This window comes from Musa acuminata, chromosome BXJ1-8 (genome assembly GCF_036884655.1).
Source record: "Musa acuminata AAA Group cultivar baxijiao chromosome BXJ1-8, Cavendish_Baxijiao_AAA, whole genome shotgun sequence".
Taxonomy (NCBI): domain Eukaryota; kingdom Viridiplantae; phylum Streptophyta; class Magnoliopsida; order Zingiberales; family Musaceae; genus Musa; species Musa acuminata.
Window position 1 is genome coordinate 21,583,045 of NC_088334.1, and position 11,956 is coordinate 21,595,000.

General features: G+C 39.1%; 1 protein-coding gene and 1 long non-coding RNA gene across 2 annotated transcripts; one reads left to right on the top strand and one right to left on the bottom strand.

The window, feature by feature from the left end:
* Positions 1–551: 551 nt before the first annotated feature.
* Positions 552–2,313, top strand: LOC135587676 (uncharacterized). Its single transcript, XR_010475950.1, has 2 exons — positions 552–1,534; positions 2,078–2,313. It is a non-coding gene; the product is annotated as an uncharacterized LOC135587676 (long non-coding RNA).
* Positions 2,314–9,255: 6,942 nt separating this feature from the next.
* On the bottom strand, positions 9,256–11,721 carry LOC135589042 (uncharacterized). Its single transcript, XM_065081357.1, has 4 exons — positions 11,449–11,721; positions 11,262–11,342; positions 11,114–11,171; positions 9,256–9,576 (listed from the first exon to the last, which is right to left on the bottom strand). Exons 1-4 carry the CDS (start codon positions 11,679–11,681, stop codon positions 9,526–9,528), a joined length of 423 nt encoding a protein of 140 aa, XP_064937429.1. The 5' UTR covers positions 11,682–11,721; the 3' UTR covers positions 9,256–9,525.
* Positions 11,722–11,956: the final 235 nt, after the last annotated feature.

An 11,956-nucleotide genomic window follows, 5' to 3' on the forward strand; every position in this document is an offset into this window, starting at 1 on the left:
GGAAAAGGGAAGAAGAGAGGAAGAGGAGAAGGGGAGGCAGCTATGGCAGTGGCAGCTGCAGCTGGAAGAGAAGGAGAGGAAATAGAGCAAGGGAGGAAGAAGAGGCTACGGTTGTGGTGGCTGCGGCCATGGCTGCGACTGCGACTGCGGCAGTTGTAGCTGGGAAAGAAAGGAAAGGAAAGGGGGAAAGAGGTGCTGCATAAGGGATTACGGCTGCAGCGGCAGAGACTGTGTATGCAGCAGCTGTGTCTGCGAAAGAAGGGGAGGAAGAAGGCAGTGCGGTGGAAGGGGCAGCGACTGTGGCAGCGGCAGCGGCGGTGGTTGTGGTCGCTGCGTTTGGGAAAGAAAAAGAAGAAATGAGAGTAAGAGAGAGCAGGTGACTTGTGCCTCGATATTCGGCACGTGGTGTAGTTGCGAAGAAAGAAAGAAAACGAGTGCACAAAACGAAACAGGGAGGGGACGGAGGAAAAGTAGAAAAAGGATTCGAGCGTACACTTTCTTCAAATCTTTGGACCAAAACCTTCAAAAGGCAAGTTTCCCGATCGTTCTCCTGTAATTGTTCTAATTTTTCTTATTGCAAGTATTATGATATTCCTCGTGCAAGTGTTCTAACCCCATCCTATAGAAGTATTAGTCTCTGTTCTTATATTGATTTTGAAAGATTTCTGTTTAGAACCTGATCTTTCCTTACTGTAATTTTATCTCTACATTTGCTTTAAATATGAGGAACTTTGAATTGTTCTAGCCATGCATTTGATATATCTCATGTTTAGACGTAACGATCCGAATCTGTGCAACTTCTGAGATTCTGACATTTCTACCTTGTTATGATTATAACTTCATGTATTGACCTTTGATTTGGACAAAAATTATTTGATCAGAATATAGACTCATAAACCTTTCTTTTGATAGCTTTCTTGAGAATATTGGAGCACGATTGATAGTTTGAATCATTTGTTCAATGTGCCTCTTGAATTCTGCCAGAAATCGAGCTTTGGTCGATTTCGCATATTCTAGTTTCATTCCTTTGGAAATTGATATCTTTTAGCTTTCTTATTCAATTGAGCTTTATATTACTACTTTGAATTCATGTATGCTCTTGTCCTACATGTATTTGGATACCTAAATCTTTTATGTAAACTTCATGTTTGTATCATAATGTTTCATAAATGCACATGTACATTTCTTTGTTCCGCATGTGCTTCCGATATGTCCCAATTTATTGTTCACAATACCTTTTTGTACTTTGGTGTTTGTGGGATTATTTGGGCCTTTGCCAGAAATGGTAAAGGGTATGTGCTTAGAGCCCGTGATGCTCTAGATTATGTTTGGTGGTCATTCAGAAATGGATAGACCATATTATGTTTGGAATCCCACTTCACCTTCTATCTATTTGATATGAAATTCAGAGCTGACCTAGCACTTGGGTAGGGTGAGAGGGCTCGAGTAGGAAAGGGCTACCCGTGGATGGAGTCGAGAACTCATCACGACGTGGAGCCACCACTGAGTTAAACCTCACATGCACTATGCTAGGGTACGAAGTCTGAGCTTCTATTTCGTATTCGTTGTTTGATATGTTCCGAAATGGTCCATATGCCATTGATATGTTCCGAAATGTTTCATTTGTCATTGATATGCTCCGAAACATTTCATACGCCTTTGATATGCTCCGAAATGTTTCATTTGTTATTGTTACGCTTCGAAATGTTCCATATGTCATTGATATGCTCCGGAACATTTCATACGCTATTGATGTGCTCCAATTACTCTGTGCTCCATTTGCTATGAACTAATATATTATGAAATGTCCTATTTGCCATTAATATGCTCCGGATCATCTCGTACGCTATTGATATGCTCCAATTACTCTATGCTCCGTTTGTTATGAACCAAATATGTTATGAATGAAATGACATTTACGATTCAGTATCTAATGAGATGATATCCTTGAATCTCTTGGATTCTGTATTGCATTGTGATATCTTATTTGTTTGAAACTGTCCCTTCTCGTGCTATATATGCTTTGTTACTTGCTGAGCTGTTTTTAGCTCACTCCGTTGTTATATAAATCTTTCAGGTCAGCTTGTCACTCTTTGAGATGTTTGAATTGGGCTGAGGCAGTGGAGAGCTATTCTGAATTATGGGCAAGTCTTGTTGGTTATTATGTTATTGTTGTATAAGCATATTTTGTATGAAATGAAATGTTGTCGATGAATCGAAATGGATATACTATGTAAAAGTGTTAGAAGATCTCTCTTATTTGGAATTTCAGAATGTTAAGTCTAATTTATGATGATATGAACTTATGGTGAATAGTTGGAGTTCTGATTGTATAATTTATTTAGCTTGTGGATTTATAAATGTTGTTCATGTTGTCAAGTTGGCTTGGGTTGTCATAAATGTGAATTATCGAGTGATGTGATATATGATTATAAATTACATAGGTTTTATAGATGTGAATTTGATAGAATATTTTTCAGTGTCCTCAAATGTGTGTTTGGATCCTGGATTGGTTTGTGTTGTGATGAAAGTTTTAATATTATCGATATATTATTTGAGGGGGCGTGACAAAGGTGGTATCAGAGCATTGTTTGAGGATTACTAAAATATTTGATATGTTGACGTGCAAAATATATTGAGGTCTAATGATCTATAGTGATTGGTGAAAATTTTCTTTGATGCATTTTAGGAATCTGGGATGATGAGGATATTTAGTCCTCCTATTTCATTTGTTTCTGATTAATTAAGGGGAATAAAAGGATTGATTGGGGATATTGAATCAGAGTGGCGCAGTAGAAGCATGATGAACCTAATTTCATTGGTGGTAGAAAAATGGATGATGCAAATGGAGAAGATATTTGATATACAAAATTGTTCTGATGATCAAAAGATTTCTTTTGCTATCTTATATTGGAAGTAGAGGCTGATTATTAATGGCAACAATGAAAAGAATTTTTGGAAATCAGTGGCAAAAATGATAAGGACAAGTCTACCAGTATGATTGGCTTGCTGGGCACCTATGACTAGCAGTATGTGCTTAGAGCCCGTGATGCTCTAGATTATGTTTGGTGGTCATTCATAAATGGATAGACCATATTATGTTTGGAATCTCACTTCACCTTCTATCTGTTTGATATGAAATTCAGAGCCGACCTAGCACTTGGGTAGGGTGAGAGGGCTCGAGTAGGAAAGGGCTACCCATGGATGGAGTCGAGAACTCATCACGGCGTGGAGCCACCACTGAGTTAAACCTCACATGCACTCTGCTAGGGTACAACGTCTGAGCTTCTATTTCGTATTCGTTCTTTGATATGTTCCGAAATGGTCCATATGCTATTGATATGTTCCGAAATGTTTCATTTGTCATTTATATGCTCCGAAACATTTCATACGCCTTTGATATGCTCCGAAATGTTTCATTTGTTATTGTTACGCTTCGAAATGTTCCATATGTCATTGATATGCTCCGGAACATTTCATACGCTATTGATATGCTCCAATTACTCTGTGCCCCATTTGCTATGAATTAATATATTATGAAATATCCTATTTACCATTAATATGCTCCGGATCATCGCGTACGCTATTGATATGCTCCAATTACTCTATGCTCCATTTGTTATGAACCAAATATGTTATGAATGAAATGACATTTACGATTCTGTATCTAATGAGATGATATCCTTGAATCTCTTAGATTCTGTCTTGCATTGTGATATCTTGTTTGTTTGAAACTGTCCCTTCTCATGCTATATATGCTTTGTTACTTGCTGAGCTATTTTTAGCTCACTCCGTTGTTATATAAATCTTTCAGGTCAGCTTGTCACTCTTTGAGATGTTTGAATTGGGCTGAGGCAGTGGAGAGCTATTCTGAATTATGGGCAAGTCTTATTGGTTATTATGTTATTGTTGTATAAGCATATTTTGTATGAAATTAAATGTTGTCGATGAATCGAAATGGATATACTGTGTAAAAGTGTTAAAATATCTCTCTTATTTAGAATTTCAGAATGTTAAGTCTAATTTATGATGATATGAACTTGTGGTGAATAGTTGGAGTTCTGATTGTATAATTTATTTAGCTTGTGGATTTATAAATGTTGTTCATGTTTGTCAAGTTGGCTTGGGTTGCCATAAATGTGAATTATCGAGTGATGTGATATATGATTATAAATTGCACAGGTTTCATAGATGTGAATTTGATAGAATGTTTTTCAATGTCCTCAAATATGTGTTTGGATCCTGGATTGGTTTGTGTTGTGATGAAAGTTTTAATATTATCGATATATTATTTGAGGGGGCGTGACAGGCACGTCATTGGTTGGCACTTCGTCCGATTCTTCGCCGCATTGTCCTCTCTTGCGGCTTGTTGCCCAATCGGCGGTTGACCTCCGCAACCCCGATATCCTTGGCGCAATTCCGCTCTTGGCCCGATGCCCGACGTCCGAAGCCTTCTGCCATCCAATATCCTAACGTGATCTCCTCCAGCGCAACGTCAATTCTTCCTGCGTTAACTGTCTAATCCTGATCGAGTAGTCCTACATCACTCAAAATGCTTTTAAACATCTAAACACAATCAATTAGTTTAATCATCAAAATCCGAGATTCAACATGAATCATGCACCTCAACCAAACAGTATCCGAGTGGTGCACCTTGGCCAAATAATGCTCGAGTGGTGCATCTCGGCAAAATAGTGTCCGAGTCATGCACCTCAACCAAACAGTGCCCGAGTGGTGCACCTCGGCCAAACAATGCTCAAGTTGTTCACCTTAGCCAAATAGTGTCTGAGTTGTGCATCTTAGATAAATAGTGCCCAAGTCATGCACCTTGGCTAAATAGTGTATGAATCGTGCATCTTGGTCAAACAATGCTCGAGTTGTGCACCTCATCCAAATAGTGTCTAAGTCATGCACCTCGACCAAACAATGCTCGAGTTGTGCACCTTGGCTGAACAATGTCTAAGTTATGCCTCCTGGCTAGTCTAGTTGCTTGAGTCATGCACCTCGACCAATCCAGTGTCTGAGTTACGCATCTCAACCAATCTAGTGCCCGAGTAACATCGCTCGGCTAGTCTGATGCTCAATGCCCGAGCAGTTTTGCTCGGCCAATATTGTGCCCGAGTAATGTTGCTCGACCAGTATTGTGCTCAAGCAATGTTGCTCGACTAGTCCAGTGTTCAATGCCCGAGTAGGGTTGCTCGGCTAGTCCTATGCTCGAGTAGTGTTGCTCGGCTAGTTATGTGCCTGAGTAGTGTTGCTCAGCCAAACCAGTGCCCAAGTAGTGTTGCTCGGCTAGTCACATGCCCGAGTGGTGTTGCTCGGCCAGTCTAGTACCCAAGTCATCCCGCTCAGCCAGTCATGTGCCCGAGCGGTGTTGCTTGGTTAGTCCTATACTCGACTAGTGTTGCACGACCAACCCAATCCCCGAGTTATGTCGCTAAACTAGTCCAACTCTCAAATAGAAGCTCCCGATCAATCGATGATCAAACTACCAATCCCAGCACGATAACCAACCCAGCTAGCAAAAGGCACTAAGCCATGCCCTGAGCCCCTCCACGAGGAACCGGTGGCACACCTCTTTTTTTTTGGAGGGGAGGGGCAGAGGGGAGAGAGAATGATATGGAATATTTTGGTATCACCGTGTAGCGATATTTAGCAACCACGTCAGCGTCAACATGGAGCCTTAGGAATGATATAGTGCACTTCGTCGATGTGACACCTCAGACTCGAATAGGTTAATCGCTAGCTCCCACACTATCCAAAGTCGTACAAGACGACATCGCATAATACAGAGCTGCTTCGAAAAGCTCGGAACGATGCTGTGCAGTGCGAATCCATACAAGTTGGTAGGCGCTTGCATGAAATGTATAAGTCGACCACCCAAGGGGCCGACGACCATTAACAAACTATGTACGACCAACCTTCGTTCACATATATAAAAGTCAACTTCCTGACCAGCGTTAGGGGTCAAATTTTGAATACTCAAACTCCCCCGAACACCACTCAACACTAACTTAATCTTCGGAGGGGTCAAGTCGAAAAATCCCTCTCCCGACTTTGACCTGTGTGCAGGAACTCGACGAGGAAAGAGTAGCAACCTAGCAAAGGAGGAAGTGCAACTCTCTTGCTCTAGATATACTTGAAAAAAGGATCAGATTATGCAACGATGAGAATGAGCAAGAATACTTGCCAAAAGCGTATGATCCTTTTTTGAATGGACCGTATCGTGGAACAATAAGAACAATAAAAAATTTCTATTCACATACAATCATGAATGATTTAATTACTTCTACAAATGATTTAATTACTTCTACAGAAGAAGAAGATGTAGATTCCATAGAAACGTTTTGGATAAATAAGATTCATGGGCTCTTTCCTATTTCTAAAAGGAAGTTGGAGCTTGATGCAAATGGCTAAAATATCTTCTGCTTCATCTAATTATCAATCAGATAAAAAGTTATTCTATGTATCAATTCTTACATCTCCTACAACTGGTGCGACGAAATGCTTCGGGGAGTTGAAAATAAGCATAGATCCGGAGATTCCCGAATAGGTCAACCTTTCGAACTACTGCTGAATCCATGGGCAGGCAAGAGACAACCTGGCGAACTGAAATACTTATTTACGATATACTTATTTATACATTTACGATATACTTATTTATACGATATATTTATTTACGATATACTTATTTATACATTTACGATATACTTATTTATACAATATACTTATTTACGATATACTTATTTATACGATATACTTATTTACGATATTATTTATGATTTTTTATTTTGATGAACCTCCTACTTTTTTGAGGAATTCATGAAATAATGAATTAAGGAAGAAAAGATATGACTGTACCGGCTTTGAATGTACAGAAATGGCTATAATAGAGTTTCTATTATTCGTATTAACAGCTACTCTAGGAAGAATGTTTTTATGTGGTGCTTAATTTTGAAATAGAGACATTCTTTTTTTAAAGCTTTGCAAAACGATCAATTAAACAATGGATAGAATTCAATTACTCAATCGATTACTCGATTAGTAGTACCCCTAGAGTCCACTCCTTCCCCATACAGCCCAAGCGAGACTTACTATATCCATATAAATTATGTCTCCTATCTCTATGAAGGAATTGTTCCATCATAGTGGAATCAATGGCGCAGAGTCAAAATGGAATTCTGACTTAACTTAAGGCTATTGATGAACCAATCCAATGAATCTACTCGTAACAAGATTATAAGATTTCTGGTAGAAATGGGAAGCATTAAGCATAAATACAATACACACACCTTTTCTCGGAAAATGAAATAGCAAAGGGATAGGAGTATTCCTTTCTATCTCGGATTGATTCTGAAGATGAAGTCTGGACTCGACCTAATGTTGACTACCCTCGTTCGAGCAGCCACGCGGGTGGCTCTCCACTCCCGAGATCGGACAAAGCAGTGCTGTGTTGACCCATCGACCATGGTATAAAATTGCTCAACAAAGATCATTCATGAATCAAATGGAAAAGATTGTATAGAATATTCTCGATTCACAAAATATTTTCTTGATCATCCGTGATTCCTATATTATAAATATGATTTTGTTTATGAAGCTTTATGCTTATAAATACAAAGAGTCTGTTCAGGTAGGATTTCTAATCTGAAGCACTATGCTTATGAATATCGATGGATTCGGATATGATTTCGAATTTGAAGCACTCTGCAAACTTCATCTTAAATCTTCTACCAACTTATCGGAGGGGGTCACGTCTGATAGAGACCGTTTAGCACAGAGTGTTACGGAAAAAAAAAAAGTCTCAATCACGAGGAGTGCGTCTCAAGAAAGTCATCTTGAGACGCTTCACATATAAGGACTCTGATCGAAGGCATCCAGGATCAAAATCAGTACACTAAGACATCCACCTCATGCTTCTTTTCACGACATAGGATTTATGGAATTGTTTTGATCACCACTAGGTCTCCCAGCCTAATGGCCTAAGATAACAGGACAAGAAGAACATACGCCAAAGTCTCAAAAAGTTAGGAGGAACTCCTATATTGTACCCTTCCATTGAAGGCATAAAAAACAAATCGGATGATGGTTACATTTGTACATACACAAATGTAGAGATAATGGTGCCTCAACGTTGACCTTTGCAGACGTACCGATTCACCATACACTCACTTCTTTACAAATAGTAATCATGGATGCACGACTAGGAGTTGTTAATGATTCCGATTGAACTAATTAACAGCTATACAAACCCACTTGCAGATATGGGACTGAAAAGGCGTACACATGACAGCTAACCATACCGATACAAGACTAAGCAAAGAAAGATATAATGAGCACTGACGAGTGCTTGCTCGTCATCCATGGGTTCATGGAATCGGAATCAGAGATTAAATAACATAACGATGCAACAAACAGAATAGGTAACCAGAAACATCAATAAATGTCTGGGTTGAGAACCACAGCTCGGTGGTCCATACATAGCTAACATTACCCAATAGCAGTAATGATCAATACAACATGTGGGATCATAAAGCTTGAAATCAGGGACTAAGGTTGCCCGAGCACGCTCATTGACGAATTGATCCCAATATGACTATGACATGCATATGACCAGAGCATTAAAAAAAATACATCATTGGGTTATAAATAATCCTAAATGTCTAAGCTGTCAGAAAAATGGCACAACAGATTAATAAAATTTAACATTTTTACTAACGAAACCTAAATATATGAGGTAAGTCCAAATGAATAACACATTATCCTAAAAACTTAAACTAAGAAACGAAACCGAGATAAAAGGCAAACAATTTCAGGCCAAGAATATAAAGCCACGAAATGCCGATCATTAACCATGAATGCAGGCCCACTAATACGGGAAGACAAAAAAAGTACACGGTATTGTTAACAAAAGCAGTTCTTCTCATAGTTTAGATTATCCATGGGCAGGGCAGGTGAGTACTGTTCACTTGACCCTAAAATAGCTGTGCGCTCAATGCAACTGGTACGATGAACCTATAAGGTTCAACCTGCAGTACTGCTTACAAAGATGTATAGATAGTCTCAATCTACAAAACTGCTCGTTTTACCATAAAGTAGCTACATGCATGCAGTCATCTGCACGCCCACCACTTGAATAATCCCCAGTGAAAAGTTTCAAGCGCAAAATAGTAGCATCAGAGATGTTTAGTAAACACAAAGCTTCAAATCGAAGATGGAGATGATTTCAGAAGGCAACAAAAAAACACTTCAGTATGTGAAAATATATATGAATAACTTGATTCCATTTTGGCATTTTACTGAGATTGAATACAACAAATGCATGGCAATCAGCAAGATCATTTATAAAGTTTAGTCAACCGGAACTGGTGAAAAAGCTAATGTGCTGAAGAAATAGCAGGTGTTCCATGACGTAAAATTTTCATTAACAACATCTTCATAACAAATAATTCAAACAGATTGTATCGTAATTGCAGATCTCAAAATGCTTATTCCTTGAACGGAGATGACTTCCGCCACATGTTTTCAGTTCTTTCCTCCTCCTTCCTCTTTCATTTTCTTTTCCCACCTGCGCTTCTGCAGGATGTAAAAGAAAAATGAATGACATTGGATTTAATTTGATTGCGAAAGGATAATCCTACTTTAAGCATTCAAAGAAGAAAATGAGTCAAATTAACATAGAAGACGAGAAACACAAAAAAATATTGTTCTTACTCCCAATAAATATTGTCAAATTAACATAGAAGACAAGAGAAACACAAAATGTGTAAAAATTTGTGTGAACAAGAGAAACACAAAAATCCTGTGAATAGTTGTTACTCCCAATAAATATTTTCAAATTAAGTGAACCTCACTATCAAGGACTAGAACAATAGTCAGACCAAGAGTTTGTTTCTTTCATAACCTTCTCTTTAAGGGTAAACATGCCAACAAAAATGTTCTGCTAGATAAATTTCTCTGTTGCAATTCCTAACAGATCCAAATTCATTTCAGAAAGGCCTCCAGTTATTATGAAAAGCCGACATAATGGGGTTACCGGCAACAAACTTGAGAGACAATTTCTCTCCTAGTAAGGTGCAAGGTTGGTAAATGCCTAGTGAATATTGGATTCTTTAAAGGATCAATAAGTAAAAAATTGTGTATAACCCAAGTGAGAGGTAACCAAAATAGTTCAAGCAAAAAAGAGAAGAAATGATATGGAGTCTACAACCATAATGTGAAATTTAAAAGTTAAACAAATGAACCTCACCGGGGGTCATGTCACATGAAAAGTGAAGTCAATTAATCCTTTTACAAGCTCGTAACTCATAACAATAACTTATGCGGCGCATGCAATAATCAGAGTCACATGTGCGGGAAAGAGCACGTACACACAACATGGTGCATTGAGGGATTTTGATGTGACACAAGGTTAAGAAGTTCGAACATCAGTTTGAGCAAAGAAAATGATCAGACCAAGACAGCTCTAATGCTTCAACTACAACCATGTGACCACATAATCTATTCAAGCATTTTATTGGCATTAATCCATGGTAACACATGATGAACATAATTCATCGGCCCATCTGGTGGACAGCCACCTGATAACTTAAAAGTCATGATAAATCATACCAACTTCATGCGTTAAAATTAGCAAATGCCTCTATAGACCCCAAGCATGTACTTTTCCCCTTTACAAGGCTACAAGCACATTCAAACTCGATAGCAGAACTGCCCATTTTTCTTCCATTTATTTCCTATTTCCTTATTGCAAAAAGAGCCAATGTCTTGTCCATTATTCCTTGATGAACTTCAGTCAATCAAGATGGTTGAAAATGAAATGCACGTTATAGGTCAATTGTCCAGAATACTTGCACATGCAGCTATATATACTTTGGTCTTTGCTCTATCGGTAAATTCTGCAAACAAGTTTAAGAATATTACATATATTACCATCTGTATGCAATTAGAACTCATTCTTTATTGCCTGGACAGGTAAAATTTATTCTTTTTTCCATAATTCAACCAAAGCTAATTTTCTAAATCCAATTTTCTAGATGATTGTAAAAAAGAAGACAATAAGTTGTAACAAGAAAAAGAATTCCTAAAGCCAGTTTTCTAGATGAGTGCTAACCTTATAATCCAGTAACATATCGGGCATCTTCTTCATCAATTCAGCAGTTTTTGCCCGCCTATCCAAAGCCAATTAAGAAAACAAAATATCAATTTTGACACCGAAACCCTAACATTAAAGGAAGAGGGTTTCGAGAAGGGAATCGCACTTCTCCGCAGACACGCGATCGCATTTGTGACCTTTCCTCTTGTTCCTCATCTCCTTCCTCGGGGGATCATAAGGCCAATCCCTGATCCAAAGCGAAAAAAATCAACCAAACTTCCACACAAAAATATCACTTTTACAAGTCAAAAAGAAAGAGGAAGCGAAGACATCGGGTGGTAAGAAGGACGAACTCTCCAGCAAGAAGAACCTCCTTGCGGAGGCGGGCTCGCTTGCGAGCACTGAGCGATAAGGGCTTCCAGGCGCCGAGCTCCCAGTAGCCCCACACGCCCTTGGCGAGCTCGTCCTTGTATTTGACAAGCTTTTCCCTCCACGAAAACTGGTAGCTCTCTACCGCCGCCCCCTTCACCACAGCCACCGCCTTCACGGCCGCCGCAGCTGCAGCCGCCGCCGCCTTGCCCGCCATGGAACCGACGCGGTGAGAGAAGGCACATGACCTTCCAGCATCAGGGAAGTGGACGGTTTTGGCACATTCGGGCCTCCTTCACTCAAGTCGGGCCGGCCCAATTGACTTCCCTGATGGTGCAGCAGATTTTTGAGTTAGGATCGAAGACAGATAAATGTTGCGGCCCTAATTAATCACATCGACAATCTCATCAATTTGAAAACTCATAAACCTAAATGTCTTCCTTTCATCGTTTAGCTTATCTACGTGTATCGTATATGTATGCATGTATATAT